Source organism: Euprymna scolopes, chromosome 16 (genome assembly GCF_053919585.1).
Source record: "Euprymna scolopes isolate OS-2025 chromosome 16, ASM5391958v1, whole genome shotgun sequence".
In the NCBI taxonomy this organism is placed as follows: domain Eukaryota; kingdom Metazoa; phylum Mollusca; class Cephalopoda; order Sepiida; family Sepiolidae; genus Euprymna; species Euprymna scolopes.
The window spans coordinates 131,369,640-131,390,358 of NC_136497.1; the positions used below are offsets into that span (position 1 = coordinate 131,369,640).

Here is a 20,719-nt window from a genome sequence, read left to right on the forward strand (position 1 = left end):
TCAAAGGCCTTTGATATGTCAAGAGCAATTGCCCTAGAAAGAAAGCCTTTGTCAAGAGATTCACTTATCCTGTGGGATATAACCGTCAGCACATCTGCGGTAGATCTTGCAGAGCGGAAACCATATTGTGTGTCACTAAGAAGGTTATTCCTGCTGAGGTGGTTGACTATTTCTCTATTTAATATGGATTCCAGCAACTTACTCATAACACACAGGAGACTTATAGGTCTGTATTGAGAGGGAGATGACTTATCACCTGAATTCTTAAATATAGGGCAAACTGAAGAGGTCTTCCAGGGAGTCGGAAAGCACTTCTCTTTAAGGCAGCGCTTAAATAGTTTCGTAAGTATGCGAGCAAGTTCTGGTTGAAGCTTTTTAAACACTATAATTGGGATGCCATCAGGGCCAGTTGCTTTACTGGAATCTAGGTTCTTTATTAGCTTGGCGACCTCATGCACGGATATTTGTATGTTACCCAGCTTGTTCTGTGTTATAGGAGGAAATATGGGGAGTTGATGGCCTTCATCGCATAGGGTAGAATTAGCTGCAAAGTTCTTTGCAAATAGTTTGGCCTTGTCTAACGCTGACGAGATGACCTCTGGTCCATTGATAATGGTTGGGATAGAATGCACACTTCTGTTCAGGATCTTATTTGTTATTTGCCAAAACTGGTGGGATCCAAGCCGCTGATCAGCTACCTTGGATTTAACAGACTGGGCATATAGCTCTCTTGCATTTTTTATTACTCTTTTACAGTGGATGCTGGCAGACCTGAAAGCAGCTTTAGTTTCAGTGCATCTATTATGTTGGTAGCTATGGAAAAAGTGATTTCTGTGCGCGATAGCAGCAGCACATTCTGGGGAGAACCATGGCTGGCTGTTAGGTTTTTGTTGAAATTTTTTAGATGGTATGAATTGGTCTATGCCTACAATTAACCATTCGGTCAGATCTGATACTATAGAGGACACATCCTTTTTAAACATGGAGTGCAGAGGTAAATCAGATATGAATGTACGGAAGCTATCCCAGTCAGCCATAGAGTATCGGTATACAGTACGGTGGAGGGGTACGTCTGGGGGCTTCTTACATTTCGTTTTTATCTTAACTGATACGACGGAGTGGTCGGAGGATCCTAGAGGAGAATGAACGGAACATGAACATAGCTGAGGGGAAGTTGAGAGAAAAAGGTCTAAGAGGCTTGCATATTGACCGGGTGTATCGGGCACACGGGTGGGTTCGCGAACAATCTGAGTGAGGTCATAAGCAATGGCAAAATCATGACAAAACCTTCCCTCATCGTCTGTCTTATTTGAATGGGTCAGCCATTCCACGTTATGGACGTTGAAATCACCACATATGTGGATGTTAGCCGAGGGATGTGAAGACAGTATGTGGTCAATTTTCTCAGATATGCTCTTAAAGATAGTAACTCCGCTGTTGTGGGGCCTATAGAGGGCAAATATAAATGCAGTGGTGTTAGCAAGTGCAACCCTGAAGCACATATAGGGTAAATTAGGATCTTCTCTAGAGATATCCCTGCCACACGGGAAGCCATCCTTAATGTAGGCACATATTCCATGCCCATGGCGATCTTGGGGGTCAGATTTAGCTGTTAAATTTGAGTATCCGTTAATTATGAACTCGTCTAGGGTAGTGGTCGGTCCTATTCCAGTTTCACTTAGAAATAATATGTCCGGTTTCGTCTCCTGTAATTGGGTTTCAACCTCTGGAAGGTTGGAACGTAGACCCCTGATGTTGGAGAAGGAGACCTGGTAGTAGGGGTCTACGTTGAAAGATGGGGTTCTAGGTTTAATCGAGTTTTTATTCTGGATATATTTCATGTTGAGGTTTGGGGATTTGTGGAATAGGTCGGCATACTTGGTTAGAGCAGTACAGAGAGGGAAAGTAAGAGAGAAAAAGACAGGAAAATTTTTTTTTTTTGTAGCACACGAAAAGGTAAAGCCGTAACAATTACCCACTAGTATGGCATCGAGAGGCCCCACCAGAGACTACTGCATGGTTCAGATCCACTCACCAAATGGCAATACAGCAGTCCCATGATAAACAGGTCTTGTTTTCAATAATTTCTGACATCTTTGGTCCTTTCATGCATGTATTGTAAACTACCTGTGAACCTAGAAGGTAATATGCATATCTGACTTATATAGTTATTTATATGATCTTTGAGATGCATGTCGGAATCTACTCTTAGCTTGTTTTAATGAGTTTTGATATAAGTCTTTCTGATTCAACTTTTGCAAACCTTTCAACTGCAAATTTATGAAAGAGATTCTGACTTCTGTGAAGACGATTGAAGGAATTATCTCTGACCATAAAATGGTACGCATAAAAATCCATACATGGAATACATGTTTTGTGGTTTTTCCAAACTGATCTGGAGTCAAGTGAGATGTGATGAAAGGACTATAATCCACACATTTTTTTTTTCTATTTTTAAATTATTTTCAGTTCAAAAATAAATTCTAATTCGATCAAATTATAAAAATATATGTGAAAAGTAAAAAAGTTCCATTTCTTTGCATCTGAAATTTTTAAGAAATCATTAAAAAATGTTTGTAAATAAAATGTGTTTTATTTGTTAATAAATAATTCCAAGTGTAGTATCTATCATAAAAAAACTAATTTTAATTTTATTTTCGAATGAATAATTAAAAATTCAGTATCTGCTATTTCCTCGTTAGTCAGCGTAGAACAAATTCTTTTCGAGTGATTTTTGCCTCTCACAATCTTCATTTGTGCTTTGGCATACTCTACCTACCTCATTTTTTAATTCTTTACTTTGGCATTTAATTCTTTTAATTTAATACATTTAATTTAATAATTTAATACAATTTTAATACATTAATACATTCTTTTAATTTAATATTAATATCATTTATATTTAATTTAATTTAATTTTAATTCAATTTAATTTTAATTTAATTTATATTTAATTTAATTAAATAATTTAATACAATTTTAATACATTAATACGTTCTTTTAATTTAATACATTTAATTTAATTCTTTACTTTGGCATACTCTACCTACCTCATTTTTTAATTCTTTCATTTATTTAATAATAAATGAATCGCCATCTAAAATATAAATGCTTTTTTTTTTTTCTAAAATATAGTTTAAGTAAAATAATTTGTTTGGGAGTATTGTCAAAACCAATTTAGGTAACTGAAATAGGATTTGACGAATATTTTAATAATCTATAAATCTATAAAAGTGAAAGTGTCTGTCTGTGTGTGTGTGTGTTTGTGTGTGTACATTTCCCTACGCAATAACTCTGTCAATTTTTAGTCTACAGACTCCAAATTTGATATACAGGGTACTGAGTTTGGGAAAATCGATGTGATCAGTTTTGGGCCAGAAATTTGTCAATTAAGGGGTCAAAGTTCAACAATTTGACCTTTGAGAACTCTACCAAACTCCTCCGATAATTTGGGGTTTAAACACTTGAAATTTTAGATATAGGTTCCTTAGATATGGATCTAACTTAATAACTTGAGTTGAGCCCAAAACAATAAATTCTAAAGGGTAATAATAGGGGTCAAAGTTAAAAAAAGTTGACCGCTTTTTTATTTTTTTGCTCAACATACACCTCCAAATACCCGGGCAATGCCGGGCACCCATGCTAGTTTATGATAAAAAATGGAAGAGTTAAACTAAACGCCTTTATAAGTTCAATAGACTGGCTTTTGGGATCAAGGTTGTGCCTATCATTTTTCAGCAAGTCATGGACGCCATGCTGGTGGCCTTTACTTCATACTAATCACCAGCAAATCTGTAACAGAATATAGGAAGCATATTATGTGCGTATTCGCAAAAACTCCGAAAATACAATTTTAACGTGAAGGAAGCAAAATGTGATTTTTTTTTCTATCAGGAATAAAATATTATTGGAGCATATAATTACTAAAGATGATTGACGGCCAGATCCTGACATGGCTATTGCAGTCAACGACATGCCGGCCGCAGACAATGTCCAAGTTCTGCAATAATATCTACTCTAACACTAATCCTAACAACTGTTCCTGTCAACAAGATTATGATGGGTAATCTCGTATGTTCGAAAGAATTACTAAAAGCATATTTATGCCATATAACGTTACAGGATTTTAACATTACTTACTACCCCCAAGTCCTAGTTCAGGGTGTTCGCGGAAGGAGGTAGCTCCTGCCCTAAGCGTAGATATTTTAGTATCACTTACGCGAATTTTTTTGACGAGTTCCAATTTTGCAATCTCTTCCAACCTGTTTTGGATTTCACTTTCACGTTTCAATTGAAGGTCAAGCGATTTGTGCACTATAGCCTGCGCCAGGGCCTCTTTCACTTCCTGCCTCTGCTCAGCACGCGTGATATTGGCTCGGTAAGTCGATTCTGGGATAATTTCTCTCCTTTTATTGATCTGAAAGAAACGACAATAAAAAAAAAATAATACGTATCGGAATTTTTGAGATGAGGATTAATTATCTGTATGACTTGGATTCTTCAAACTATTGTTCTCATCTTGAGTGTTATTTTCGCAACGTTTTGATCGATGAAGCCTCCCACCTTCTTCAGGTGTATCTTGTCGAACTCGAGAAAACTGTACAAAATTTTGAACGGAACCTTTTATTTAATCCGCGAGGATAGTATGCTCTCAGCACTAAAGATTGAACCTTCAACCTCCAGAAGAGTGTAACTTTACAACTGAATTTTATCAAATACTTCATCTACTACACCAATCCTCCTTAAAATACAATTTTAAATTACTCCAGACTTCTACTCAGTCATGCTTAACTTAAGCAACGCTGAGCCTGGCCAGTACCAGATGGGTAACGATTTTGGAAGGCGAGGCGCTGTATGTACCGCAAGGTAAAATACTAGGTTGAGAAACTGGCACAGTCTATCCTTCTCTCAAGGGTAGATGGGCCTCTCTTTAGCTGTGGTAGGCAACCCATATAGTGATTGCATCACGATAAAAAAAAAACCCTCGATAGCCCTAGCGAGGCATCAAGTATTCAGCTATGGACAAGATTTGAATTACACTACAAACTTGTGTAGTGAGTTCAATCTCAACTGCGGCTGTATGTTACATTTTACTCAGTCATGGCTGACGGAACGAGAGCATGCCATGCCAGTGAATTAAATGTTCAGGTTGAAATTCCATGCAGATTCCAAAGTTTAACAACATTGCCATATTTGGGCAGGAGCTGCTATAAAGGACTTGTCCTGCCTTGAGAGAGTTCAAAATAGACTTCGTAGCCTCGTAAGAGATGTCCTTTTCTCTTCTCTGCAACCTCTATCTCACAGAAGAGATGTTGCGAGTTTGTCTCTGCTTTATCGTTATTTTCATAGCAAGTGCTCGACTGAGCTTTAATCTATGGTCCCCCCTCACCAAACTTTCACAAGAAACACTCACCTAGCTGAAAACACTATCAATAATTACTCCCACTCTTTATCTGTGCCTAAACCTAAACGTAGATTCCATGAAAAAAGCTTCTTTCTTAGAACTGCACGCCTGTGGAACTGTCTTCTGTTCTCCTGCTTTCCAGCTAAGTACAATCTGATTGTCTTCAAGTTCAATGTAAACAAGTTCTTGATGGGCCATTCTACTTGAGTTAACAAATTTAACAAATTTCTATTACTAACGATTATTATATTGTTCAATTGACTACTGTACACTCTTAACCCTTATCCTCGAGTGATCTCTGGGCCTTGATAAGTGGTGATGCCTATGTAAAAAAAAACAAACAAACACTGGAAGAAGGTTGGAGGTTACATCAACCGAAACAACGAGAAAATAATACTTCTCTACCCTGCAACCCCTCTTCCACAGAAGAGACGTTGCGAGCCTATCCTTGTTTTATCGTTATTTTCATGGCAGGTGCTCGTCTGAACTCCAATCCCTGGTCCCCCCTCGCCAATCTTTCACGAAAAACACCCGTCTAGCTGAATCCACTGTGAAAAATTTCCCCCACTCTATATCTGTGCCTAAATCAAAACGCGGATTCCATGAACAAAGCTTCTTTCTTAGAACTGCACGCCTGTGGAACTCTGTTCCGTCTGCCTGCTTCCCTCCGGACTACAACTTGGATGTCTTCAAGTCTAATGTTAACAAATTCCTAATGAACCGCCCCCTTAAGTAAACACTCCATCAAATCTCCACACTAACGTAATGTACTTGCAATAACCCTTATCCCTGAGTGGCTTCCGGGCCTTGATAAGTGGTGATCACTGTGTAAAAAAAAAAAAAAGAAAAAAAAAATACTTAAGATGAGAAAAGTAGTCCAAAGAATCCAAACAATACCCCCCCCTCTAAAAAACGACATAATCAACGTAAGTAATAACTATGGGTTACTGTGCTTGTTTAGTAGTTGCATAGGAAAAGTGAGATACCTAAACAGCACCCTGAGTGGGTTGAACCAGCTTCCTCCAAAGGAGGAAATTTCATGGGAATGTGGAATTCACAAGTGGTTCTCAGTTGTTTAAATAAAAGCATAACAAATCAGACCATTATGTACTGCAAGATTACCACTTCTTTTTACATTTTCGCCTTTTTTTATTTATTTTTTTTTTGGGGGGGGGAGTCCATTGCTGTACTAAGACTATAAGAAACATGCATTTTCTCTTTTTATTAGACTTTTCCGTTACACCAAATTGAGCCACAGCAACGCGTGGCAGGATACAGCTAGTATTTAATAAGATAAAGAGTCATATCTCATACGTAAAAGGAAAAAAAAAAAAAATTAAAGATTGGGATCTTATAATAAAACCTCGTTAATCATTGTCTTCTGGTTCAAGGATGAATCGATTTAAAATACTTAAAAAGTAAGATCTCAGAAAAGTAAGATTTTGGTGCTTATCTAGAATTGCCTCTATATTAATAAATTAAATAAAAAAATAAACAAAAAATAAAGAAAAGTATGTATGGTATACATACCCATAATGGAAAGATAACATCATATTCCAAAAATCACATAAATTGATCAAGTAGTTTCATTTTTTAAACAATAAAATCAAATTTCATGATTAACTGATAAGCAAGGCCATTTTGAAAACAGTCTGGAGAAACAAGGGAGATAACTCCAAATAATTCAAACTTGAGAGATTTTAGAAAACCATTCTTACCACAGGGTAGAGTGGACATGTGGAAAATTCAAATTTGCTTAAAAATGTTTTTTTTTTATATATAAAAATAAAACAACAATTTTTTTTAATTACATTTTTACCCCAAACAAGGCATATTGCCACTTTGATGTAGGAGGCTACTATCAGGGACCTAAGTTCCAGGTGTACTATGTAGGGAGTTTAGCAGCAAGATCTCTGTTCACATTACCCTTGAACTTCTGCATGTCAGTACAGTTGGAGAAGCAGGAAACCGGAAGAGAATTCCAAAGTTCTGCAGTTCTGGGAAAGAAGCTATTAGAGTAAAAGGCTTTCTTACATCTAGGGATCTCAACTGTGTAGGGGTGGGACTTTGCTGCTTGTCGGATTTGTCGAGGGTATTTTTGTCAAGGTAGTACAAATGCTTGTAGTTCGTCAGAGCATCCACCATACTTGTAAAACAAGCAGAGGGATGCAACATTTCGTCGGTGGGACAGGGGCTGAAGCTTAGATGACAGTTCAGGACCTATTAGGTTAGCGACTCTCTTTCGGACCCTGTCCAGGAGAGAATAGTAGCAGATGCACCAGCCCAAATGTGACAGCAGTACTCAACACATGACCGAATGGTGGCTTTGTAGAGGTACAGGATGCTTTCTGGCGTAAGTAACTTTCTAGCACGATAGAGAGAGCCCACCTTCTTTGCAGCAGCCTTAGCAATTTATGTGATTTTTGGAATTCGATACTTTCTTTCCGTCGCAGGTATGTACATCATACAGAGTTTGTAAATGCCGTAGAACAACAACGACAAGAATCGCTACAATATACTCTGCCACCATATTACGTCGTTTTTACTGACCTTTCTCCACCCATTTTACCTCCCCCCCTATATAGTCAAAAGAAGCTGAAATGTTGGAAAACTAAAATTGATATACGTATTTGAAGTTTTTAGAGGGTCACTTTGAGGTTGGAGGACATGTAAAGATTTGGTAGATAAAGGGTAACATAGAGATTTGTGACCTCTTCCATTGTCTTCCCCAAAGAATTTTTGATATATGATAAAAGTTTCATCAAAAATAGGATATATTTCAAGTTCTAAGGAGACTATGTTTCATAAACCTGCCTTAGGGGTGCACTTAAAGATTTGGGACCACTTCCATTCTTTTTGCTGGGGAATTTTATATGTATACTAGCGGGGGCTTTATAATTTGATTTGAGTTCAAAACAATAAATGTTAGGGGATCAAAATTGGGGTCAAAGTTACAAAAAATTTTACCTTTGCGGTCTCTACCAAATTACTCAGCCAATTTTTGGTCTAAACATTTGAAATTTTGCATAAAGTGTATTCAGACATAGGGCAAACTTTTTAATCGGTTTTTGGCTGAAAATTTGGCTGCCAACAAGTCAAAGTTCAAAAGAGTTGACCTTTGCAGTCTCTAGCAAAATATTCAGCCAATTTTGGGTCTAAACATCTGAAATTTTACATAAACGGTATTCAGACATGTAGCAAGCTTTTTAATCAGTTTTTGGACAAAAATTTGGCTGCTAAAAGGTCAAAGTTAAAAGGGTTGACCTTTGCAGACTCTACCAAATTCCTTCGCCAATTTTGGATCTAAACACTTGAAATTTTAAATGTAGGTTACCTGGATATGAGTCAAACTTTTTAATATATATACTAGCAAAAGTACCCGCCGTTGACTGGGTTCGAAAACAGCCTACAGAAAATGGACTCTGATTTATGAAAGTATGATAGGTTATGAAAAGGAAGGGTTGTAAAGAGATAGCTTCGAATTTGGGGGTATCAAAACCAAAGCATAATATGATAAAAGTAAAAATAAAATATATGAACCCCATAGTTTATTATACCATATCTGTTCACGCTGAAACACTTATCACAATATTCTGTGGATCTATATTAAAAAACCTTGTTAAACTTTGTGACATATTTCCATTCTATGGAGGTCAGGTGCGAACGAACACCCCATAATTTTATTATACCATATTTCTTCAAACTGAAACATAATTATCAAAGTATACTTATGCAGATATATATGAAAAGTCTTTATTAAAGTTTGTGCCTACTTCCATTCTATGGAGGCCAGGCGCGAACGCAGACCCCAAAATTTTATTATACTACATTTCTTCAAACTGAAACATAATTATCAAAGTATACTTACGCAGATAGATATGAAAAGTCTTTATTAAAGTTTGTGCCTACTTCCATTCTATGGAGGCCAGGCGTGAACGCAGACCCCACAATTTTATTATACCATCCATATTTAAGTTAAAACATACTTATCAAAGTATTCTTATGTACATCTATATCAAAAACACTTGTAAACATTTTTTTTTTAATTTTGAAATTTTTTATTTCCATACTTTGTGGACCAGGCGCGAACGCAGACCCCACAATTTTAATGAACCACCGTTCTGCCAGATCAAACATACCCATTCCTGTGTCTCGATACATCTTCTTTCATTATATGTAATCAGATTTTTAAAATAGTCAACCATATATGAGCCTATTCGTGACCACACATACACACACAGAGCTTTATATATATATATATATATATATATATATATATATATATATATATATGCACACAAAGTTATGAATAGTACATAGAGCCTAATCAAAGCTGGGCTTAACTGCTAGTATTCAAAATAAAATAGTATTCAAAGCTCAAATAAGATCTTCTCGACACAGAAATACATTTGCTCATACAACAAATGGTGTACACTCTTCTAGTGACGTTACCTCATGTAACAGTAGTTACATATGATGCACATTCTTCTTGTGATGTTACCTCACATAACAGTAGTTACATATGATGCACATTCTTCTAGTGATGTTACCTCATGTAACAGTAGTTACATGGATACTCCACCAGACTTGATGAATTCTTGTTTTGTAATATACGGTTGTACTTATATATGTAATTTTTATTCATTTTTTACCATTTTTAACACTTTTTTAAAATTTATTTGAAAAAATTTTTTATAGTTTTTTATTTTCCTTCATATCCCTACCAGCCTCTCCACATTGTTAATGTAGACCAATGTCTTTTTATTTATGACTAGCAGGCCACCCGGCGTTGCCCGATCATAAAATATGCATAAATATTGTATTTTTATTATTGCTGATTTCCTATTTATTATAAACAGAAATTCCTTAGATAATAAATGTAACGTTAACTTCTTAAAAAAAAAAAAAAAAAATGAAGTAAAAAAAAAAGAGCATGTGAGTGTTATGTTTTTTCTAAACGCTTCACTTCTTGTATGCAAAAAACAAAAAAAAAACCACTCAAGCTGAGATCGAAACCAAAACCTAAAGACAGCGAGTCAAGTACGATAACCATTAAACCAGCTTGCCAAGATCCTTAAAAAGTGTTTTCAAACCTTGTAAAATAGTTGACAAACAGATAAAAATCCGATGACCACCAAGTACCAATTTTTCGATTTTGATCCCTTAAAAACCCTTTTTTCAGGATGACAAACGATTAAAAAGTTTTCCACATTTCTGAATACCCTATATACCAAATTTCAAGTCTGTAGATCAAAAATTTGTTGAGTAGGTTGAGAAGAGCCCTCACACATACACACACACACACACACACACACATTCTCACTTTTATAGATATATAGATTAGATTAGTGGGAGGGGGGGGGGCGTCCAGGTTTGCCCGAGCGTAAAATACGCTTAAATATGATAATTTAATTTGTCCAGATTTCATATACATCATTATAGAGTCTTGATTTCAAAAGTAAAAAAATAAAAAAAGTATTTGAGTGGCATCAGCTAGAATCGAAACCTAAACTGTAGCATTCAAAGCTGGTGCCTGCGTGTAAAAGTATTATTGGCAGGAAATGCCCAATCTTCAACCACATCTCTCCTGAGTCGACATTTTTAAATACCAGTGGCAAGTGAAGTGTACGTTCAGGACGACTGGAAACAAATGCTGAGATAAGCAGAGAGCATATACAGCGCCTAGAATTCTCAAATGGTCACCCATCTGGTACTAACCAAGCTCACCGTTGCTTAACTTCGGTGATCTGAGGAGAACCGGTGTGTCAATGCGATTACGTCGTATTTTTTAATTAAAATAAACTAAGATGAATGTGCAAAATGTAAAAAACGATTTTTTTTCACTTTTGAATCATTTTTCATTTTTGACTCCTTAAAAACTATTTTAATCAGCTAAAGACCTATAAAAGAACAGTCCATTAAAACTCCAATCATTTGAGGCCTCTAGCACTGCTTTACGACTTTTAGTTTCCGAGGAGATAGAGTTTGAAAATATGGAGACAGACATATAGCTTTTTATATATTAGATTTGTAACCTAGTTCCTTTCTCCTCATCTGATGAGAAGCATTAGGCCTCGAAATGCCTACACATAAAGACTGATTGGTCACTTCTTATCACTAACCTTCCAATTTCTTTGAACTATAACCTCATAATTATACCAGAAATATTGCAACAAACACTTTGATTGAACTATTAAATATTTTGATTGAACTAAAGAACCCTACCAAAGATACCCGCGCTTTGCATGAGACTTTTCTGTACGCTTGGGTACCTGCTTTGCAGGCATCCTTGCAGTAAATGGTTGTTGTCTGAACAACTATTGCTTAAGGTGTAATAAATTGTTTAACTAATAATCATGATTGGGGATCCGATTTTGAGATTTACATTTTTGCCTATGTAGGGGATCACTATCCTGCTAAATTTCATCAAGATTGGTTGAGGGGATGAAGGTGGAGGAGAGTGACCTGATTCAAATTCACAAAGAAGTTGGTCGGCGTCATGGTGGCGGCCCCCCCCCCCCCGAGATGGTAGAAAACTCCAACTTGGTATGGCCCATCCCTAGGTGGGAGAGTTTATAAGGAGCCGCACCAAATATGACCTTAACCTTGAAAAATGCTGTGCACCATCATCATGTCAGGTTTGGTCTAGTGGTGTGGGCCATAGGAGCATTGTACACACAGACACGCTCACACACACACATGAACGCTACTACTTTATATAGAGAGATTTTGATTGAACTATCGAATATTTTGATTGAACTATTTAATATTTATGTATCACATACAGAGATCAAATGTTAGTCACAGATAGGGGCCCCTTGAGTTTTTTGAGAAAAAAACCCCCAAAAAACTGAATCTTTTTTCTTTTTTTTTACATAGGAGTCACCACTTATCAAGGCCCAGAGGCCACTCGAGGATAAGGGTTATTGAGTGTACAGTAGTCAATGAAATAATATCATAGTAATCGTTATTAGTGGAAATTTGGTAAATTGGGTTACTTAAGGGGACGGTTCAACAAGAATTTGTTTATGTTGGACTTGAAGACCGAATTGTAGTCAGCTGGAAAATAGGCAAACGGAAGAGAGTTCCACAGGCGAACAGTTCTAAGAAAGAGCTTTGTTCATGGAATCTACGTTTAGGTTGAGGCACAGATAAAGAGTGGGTGAAATCATTGATAGTGGTTTCAGCTACACAAGTGTTTTGTTTGCGACAGTTTGGCGATGGGGGGACCATAGATTGGAGCTCAGACGAGCACTTGCGATGCAAATAACAATAAGGCAGAGACATGCTCGCAACGTCTCAATGTGGGAAAGAGGTTGCAGTTAAAGCTAAAAAAAATATGACGGGTGCCATCAAAACCTATGTAGCGCAGTTATTCTTACCGGCTATAAACCAAATCTCAATTTAAAAGGAACTTTGTCTGTGTATGTGCATTTGTTTGTGTGCGTTCGATTCTTATGGACTCCAAAACGGATGGGCCGATTTTTTCAATTTCGCAAAAATGTATTTTATGTATCGGAGAATGTTCCTCCATAGGTTTTGCATCGAGATGACACTGATGAGCACCGAAAATTGAAAATCACAAAAATTTGATTAAAGAAAGAACAGTCTGATTTTGACCAAAGTTAACATCCTTATACAGCCTAACATCACAAATACATTTGAGAAGTTTAATCACCGCACAAGCAGAAGGGCTCAGCATATAAAATCAACGGAATGTTTTTTGGTAAGACAGGGATGCGTTTGAAATGAATTTTTCCATTTAGACCACAACTGAAGCATGATATTTGAGTTTTGCATTTTAAACTTAAATGCAAGCCATTATATACAAATTATTTTATAAAATAAACTAAGTTCTCTACAGTGCAATGTAGATTACAACGTATTATGGACTAAGCCATTGTGTGAAGGCATATAAAGATTCTTCCCAGTGCACCACGATGTATCCCTGACTAGAGCCAGCAATTAGTTCATTTGATTGAAAAATGGGCAATTTCACCGATTTCAATGACAGTGAAAGTATTGGAAGTTTGGAACACTTGTTGATTTTCATTCAATTCCGGGCAAAGTCAAGTCTCCCTGCTATGTATCAAGTTTCAAGTCTGTGGACCAAAAGTTGACAGTAGTTTGGTAGAGATTGTTCCATGCACACACTCAGACAAGGTCACTTTTATTTCTACAGAAGATTTCGTTGTTGGCATTTTTAGAATGAGTTCACTCTGTAATCTATATATGTTAGTAAATAGATTGTCGTAAATAAGATATGATAAGGAGAGGGGGGGACTGAGTGAGAGGGAGAGGACACAGAAAGAGGGACGTGAGAGAGTGGAGGCACTGCAGGAAAGAAAGAGAGAGGACACAGAAAGAGAGGGGGTGAAAGAGACGAAGAAAGAGGGAGGTAAGAGAGTTGGGAGACTGAGGAAGAGAAAGAGGGACGTGAGAGAGACGGAGAGAGAGAAAGAAAGAGCAATGACACAAAACGAGGGAGGGGAGAGAGAAGGAGGGAGAAGAAGGGCGAGACATAGAAAGAGGGAGGTGGAAAGAGAGAGGGAGGGAGGGCACAGAAAGAGGGAAGTGAAAGAGACGGAGAGAGAGGTAGAGAGAAAGGGGGAGGGAAGGGGAGAGAAAGCGGGAGGGTGCAAAGAGGGAGTGAGAGAGAGGGGTTTGAGGTAGAGAGTGAAGGAAAACACAGAGAGAGGCAGGACACAGAAAGCGGAGGTGAGAGAGACGGGGGGAGAGGAAGAGAGAGAGAGAGAGAGAGAGGAAGAGAGAGAGAGAGAGAGAGAGCAATCAAAACGGATAAAACAGGAAATGAAAAGATAAAAGTTCACATCTTATACTTAACCTAAAAAATAAAATTCGATATTTATCCTTTATGATTAATGTTAAAAAAAAATATCCCGACGGAATTGAATTCGGCCAAAACTTGATCGTCCCGTGATCGATTCCATGAATTCGATTTATTCTTCAATGCACAGTTTTATTATAAATGTGATGACAACAATCGATTGATCGATCATCTATTCGTGCAACACTAAAACTCAGATAATCTTGCTTGATTGTTTGCACATTGAATGTTTTAAATGGTGGCAGCAAAAACTAGTGAGGCGAGAAATGATAGCAGGAAGGAAATAGAAGGTAAATAAAAGGAGGGGAATAGTAGTAGTAGTACTTAAAATAGTAGTAGTAGAACTAGTAGTAGTAATAGTAGTTGTAGTAGTCGTAATTATTAATAGTCGAGGAAGTAGTACTAGTCGTAGTAGTATACCGTGAGCCAACTTTCACTGGACCGTACCTAAACTTCAACTTTCATCATTCATATAATGTAGAAAATGGAAACGTCTGTTGCCTACAACACCGAGCAAAAGCAATATGTAGTAACATCAATGCAAAGAGAGAGAGAGAGAGAGAGAGAGAGAGAGAGAGAGAGAGAGAGAGAGAGAGAGAGAGAGGTGTACTAGATAGACATACGAAGAGAAAAAGAAAGAGTTGCCTAAGTAGATATACAGAGATACAGAGAGAGAAAGAGAGAGAGAGAGAGAGAGAGAGAGAGAGAGAGAGAGAGAGAGAGGGGTACTAGATAGACATATGAAGAGAAAAAGAGAATTGCTTAAGTAGATATACAGAGAGAGAGAGAGAGAGAGAGAGAAAGAGAGGTACTAGATAGACATATGAAGAGAAAAAGAAAATTGCCTAAGTAGATATACAGAGAGAGAGAGAGAGAGAGAGAGAGAGAGAGAGAGAGAGAGAGAGAGAGAGGTACTAGATAGACATACGAAGAGAAAAAGAGAATTGCCTAAGTAGATATACAGAGAGAGAGAGAGAGAGAGAGAGAGAGAGAGAGAGAGAGAGAGAGAGAGACTAGATAGACATATGAAGAGAAAAAGAGAATTGCCTAAGTAGATATACAGAGAGAGAGAGAGATAGAGAAATAGAGAAAGAGAGAGGTACTAGATAGACATATGAAGAGAAAAAGAAAGAGTTGCCTAAGTAGATATACAGAGAGAGAAAGAGAGAGAGAGAGAGAGAGAGGGGGGTACTAGATAGACATATGAAGAGAAAAAGAGAATTGCCTAAGTAGATATACAGAGAGAGAGAGAGAGAGAGATAGAGAAATAGAGAAAGAGAGAGGTACTAGATAGACATATGAAGAGAAAAAGAAAGAGTTGCCTAAGTAGATATACAGAGAGAGAGAGAGAGAGAGAGAGAGAGAGAGAGAGAGAGAGAAAGAGGGAGGTACTAGATAGGCAATTCTCTTTTTCTCTTTGTATGTCTAAGTAGATATATAGAGAGATAGAGATAGATAGATAGATAGAGAGAGAGAGAGAGAGAGAGAGAGAGAGAGAGAGAGAGAGAGAGAGGGGGGTACTAGATAGACATACGAAGAGAAAAAGAAAGAGTTGCCTAAGTAGATATACAGAGAGAGAAAGAGAGAGAGAGAGAGAGGGGGGTACTAGATAGACATATGAAGAGAAAAAGAGAATTGCCTAAGTAGATATACAGAGAGAGAGAGAGAGAGATAGAGAAATAGAGAAAGAGAGAGGTACTAGATAGACATATGAAGAGAAAAAGAAAGAGTTGCCTAAGTAGATATACAGAGAGAGAGAGAGAGAGAGAGAGAGAGAGAGAGAGAGAGAGAGAAAGAAAGAGGGAGGTACTAGATAGGCAATTCTCTTTTTCTCTTTGTATGTCTAAGTAGATATATAGAGAGATAGAGATAGATAGATAGATAGATAGATAGATAGAGAGAGAGAGAGAGAGAGAGAGAGAGAGAGAGAGAGAGAGAGAGAGTTACATAGATAAAGAGAGAGATAACATCTTACCAATCCAGATTTTCTGAGATGCCGAAGAAGATGTTTATTACTGAAGTATGCTTGCAGGTGAACATCAGCCAAGCTATTGTATTCGTTGACACTGAAACGAATAGAAATAATTATCATTATTATGAGGATAATAATATTATGATAATATCATTATAATCATTAGTATGATAGTAAGAATTATTATTATTATCAGTATTATTATGAAGTGTGTACTGCTAGTTATAAGTAGGGCTATGACAACAGCATATTCTTTTCCTTATCTTGATTCTCAGGTATCCATTGATATCTTATATACTTTTTAATGTAGATTGATGTGGTTCTCGGTTGATTGTGTTAAACTGTGTCGGATATATACTCAAGAGTCAAAACAATGAAAAGAATATGCTGTTGTCATAGCCCTAGAAGGGAAAAGCTGGAGACAATGGAAGGCATGAAACTACCCAACGAAACGGATATGAGGGCACTAAGTGGACATGACAGCTACAAATATTTGGGATGTCTCGAAGCAGACACCAACAGAAATGAAAAAAAGAGAAAATTGAAAAAGAAATACCTCAGAAGAACAAGAAAACTCCGAGAAACTAAACTATATAGTAGAAACCTAATAAAAAGTATAAGCACATAGGCAGTATCACTAGTAAGATACTCTGGACCGTTTAAACAGGGTGGAACAATAAAATTGTCGCCCTAGAAAAGACGACATGATTCCATTTCCGTTTTATGAAAACCAGTTTTCTTTTTTTTTTTGTTGCAGACCATCTAGTAGTTGTGTACAAATTCCAAGGGCGATAGGATCCGTATATCGTGTCTGAAAGTGACGCAATGTTCAACACGTTTATCGATCCAAGTTATGACAACAGGACCATTGCCAGCACCCTCAAAATGCAAATCCGGATGGTTTCAATGTTTGAGGGCACAGCTCAAAGTTTCCGGCCACATTTATGGTTTTTAGTGTGGTTTCAAGTGAGGGCCACATCATACCACCTCACATCTTTGAAGTCGGCTTGAAAGTCAACACCAAAGTGCACCTGGATATGCTGAAGGGTGTGGTGATTCCCTGGTTGCTGACAGATTCTGGGTGTGGCAGCAGGACTCGGCACTGGTCCACAAGTCCAAAGAGACCCAGGCTTAGGTTCAGAAGGGGTGCTAAAACTTTGTACATGTCTATCACTGGTCCCCCTCCTCCCCTGACCTTAACATGCTGGACTACTTTGTTTGGTTATACGTCGAAAACATCACCAACATGACCTCCTACAACACCAAAGCCAACCTGATCACCATCATCTGCCAAGTATTCACTGAACTCCTGCCAGCGCTTATAGAAAAGGCAAGCTCCCAGTTCTGGACCTATATCTATAAGTTGGACCAAAGAACTGAGGCATCTCAACCAGAAGACTAAAAAACTTATGACCATACACAACCAAATAATAATAATAATAATTATAATAATAATAATAATAATAACCAGACGTAACGAAACTGGAACTGAAGTGAAACAGAAAAACGCAACCAAGAGAACTGGAACACCAAAATTGTAAAGTGTCTATCCCTTACCCCCCCCCCCCCCCCAACGGTGTTAGCACGACTGGCACTGCACCAAATAGTCGAAGGATCAAGGAGGATGGAAAGACCAAGATGGGAAAGTATTAACCAGACCTCCACTGGATTAGTGCGAAAAGGACCAGGACCTTGGGGAGGCTTATTGCCTTCCAAACTCCAGTGAAGACCAATGATCACTATCAATGAAAAATCAATGGTAAAAATAGTGCAAATTAATTTGCAAATGTTATTGAAATGAAAGAGGTGGAGAGTACTGGAAATCTGGGGGGAGACTTGTTGTCATTCAGACTCCAGGGAACACCACAAGTTGTTCTGAAAAAGAAATCTTTGATGATGGCCTGTGTGAAAACTCCTAGTGAGTGAATAATAATAATAATAATAATAATAATAATAAAAAAAGAACACAAAAAAAATACATGATTATGTGGGAAAGTACCTAAACTTCCTCCCTTCCCCATCACGACCACAAAACACACACACAATGCGATGGCGCTAGTCTCGGCTGACACCACACAAAATACGAGTTGTGAGAGGTCAAAGAGGATGGACGGACCGAGGAGGTAGAGCACTAATCAGACCTCCACAAGAAGGATGCAAAAAGTATTGGGATTTTGGAGAAAAAAGGCAAAAAGTAACACAGCAACATTTACACCAAATGAGTTCCTCTGAAGGAGTAAGTTTCAAGGGAGTATTGAAGTTACAAGTCCTTAGTCACATACATATTTTGGTAAGGGGAGATGACAATGTTAGATTTCACAGTTCTTGTCGACGTCCTCCTACATACAGCATCTGGTATGCCCAAATGGTCACCCATCTGGTATTGATTAGACTCAGCGTTGCTTAACTTTGGTTTCTGTTTAAAGCACATTTGAAGTATGATACTTGATTTTTGCATTTTAAACTTTAATTTAAGCCATTATATTTATAAAATAATTTTATAAAATAAACAGTCGGTTCTTTACAGTGTAATGTAAACTACAATGTATTGCGGAGAGGCATGTGAAGATTCCTTCCAGTGCACTAGGATGGATCCCCAACTCGAGCAATCAATCAATCGATTTGATCGAAAAATAGGCAATTTAACCGATTTCAATAGCAATAAAAATATGGAAGTGTGAAACATTCGTTGATCATCATTCGATCCTGGCAACGTCGGGTCCCTCTGCTAATCTTATCTGTGCCTAAACCTAAACGTAGATTCCATGAACAAAGTTTCTTTCTTAGAACTGCATGCCTGTGGAATTGTCTTCCGTTTTCCTGCTTTCCAGCTGACTACAATATGGTTGACTTGGCCTTTCGGCCAAGATCAAAGTGTAGTATCTCTTCCGGCAGATACTGCAAGCTATGACTAGCTATGACTAGCAAGGACCAGATGTGGGGGCAACCCCACATGCCTGACCTTTAACCAGCTCCCATTTCCCACCTCTCGGGAGCTGGTCCCCTTTTTCCCTTCCCCCTCCCTTCACTCCTCACATTAAAAATCGGCCTTGTGCCTAATTTGCTCCGTGGGGGAGCAAATAAATACCATCTGTTCCGGCAGATACTGCAAGCTATGACTAGCTATGACTAGCAAAGACCAGATGTGGGGGCAACCCCACATGCCTGACCTTTAACCAGCTCCCATTTCCCACCTCTCGGGAGCTGGTCCCCTTTTTCCCTTCCCCCTCCCTTAACTCCTCACATTAAAAATCGGCCTTGTGCCTAATTTGCTCGGTGGGGGAGCAAATAAATACCATCTGTTCCGGCAGATACTGCAAGCTATGACTAGCTAGGACTAGCAAAGACCAGATGTGGGGGCAACCCCACATGCTTGACCTTAAACCAGTTCCCATTTCCCTCCTCTCGGGAGCTGGTCCCCTTTTTCCCTTCCCCCTCCCTTCACTCCTCACATTAAAAATCGGCCTTGTGCCTAATTTGCTCGGTGGGGGAGCAAATAAATACCATCTGTTCCGGCAGATACTGCAAGCTATGACTAGCTAGGACTAGCTATGACTAGCAAAGACCAGATGCTTGACCTTTAACCAGCTCCCATTTCCCACCTCTCGGGAGCTGGTCCCCTTTTTCCCTTCCCCTTCCTTTCCACTCCTCACATTAAAAATCGGCCTTGTGCCTAATTTGCTAAATAAATACCATCTGTTCCGGCAGATACTGCAAGCTATGACTAGCTAGGACTAGCAAAGACCATATGCTTGACCTTTAACCAGCTCCCATTTCCCACCTCTCGGGAGCTGGTCCCCTTTTTCCCTTCCCCTTCCCTTCACTCCTCACATTAAAAATCGGCCTTGTGCCTAATTTGCTCGGTGGGGGAGCAAATAAATACCATCTGTTTCGGCAGATACTGCAAGCTATGACTAGCTATGACTAGCAAAGACCAGATGTGGGGGCAACCCCACATGCCTGACCTTTAACCAGCTCCCGTTTCTCACCTCTCGGGAGCTGGTCCCCTTTTTCCCTTCCCCCTCCCTTCACTCCTCACATTAAAAATTGGCCTTGTGCGTAATTTGCTCGGTGGGGGAGCAAATAAATACCATCTGTTCCGGCAGATACTGCAAGCAAAGACCATATGTGGGGGCAACCCCACAGATAAGACCTTGGTCAATGTAGGGGCAACCCTTCATACCAATTGTCACTATCCAGCTCCCCTACTCCCCGGGGAGTTGGTCCCCATTTCCCTTTCACTCCTCACTTTAAAAATCGGCCTTGTGACTAATTTGCTCAGTGGGGGAGCAAATAAATACTTCAAAGTGTAGTATCTGTTCTTCAAATGCTGCACTTCAATTTCTTGTTCTCTGTCAGTGGAGGAGAAATTCTTCACGACTGAGACAATTTTTATTTTTATTCCTTTTCTCCACGTTAAAAAAACGACCCTGGTGTCTAACTCTGTCCTGTGGGGAGGCATAGTGAATAGGAACAATATGGTTGTCTTCAAGTC

General features: G+C 38.4%; 1 protein-coding gene across 1 annotated transcript in view; it reads right to left on the reverse strand.

Moving 5' to 3' along the window:
• Positions 1-20,719, reverse strand: part of LOC145296090 (uncharacterized) — a 76,640-nt gene that overhangs the window by 49,325 nt on the left and 6,596 nt on the right. The window contains exons 2-3 of the mRNA XM_080142230.1: positions 16,228-16,318; positions 4,220-4,417 (exon numbers count right to left, since the gene is read on the reverse strand). Of these exons, the coding sequence (XP_079998356.1) occupies positions 4,220-4,417; positions 16,228-16,318 (289 nt within the window). The remainder of the gene's footprint in view (positions 1-4,219; positions 4,418-16,227; positions 16,319-20,719) is intronic.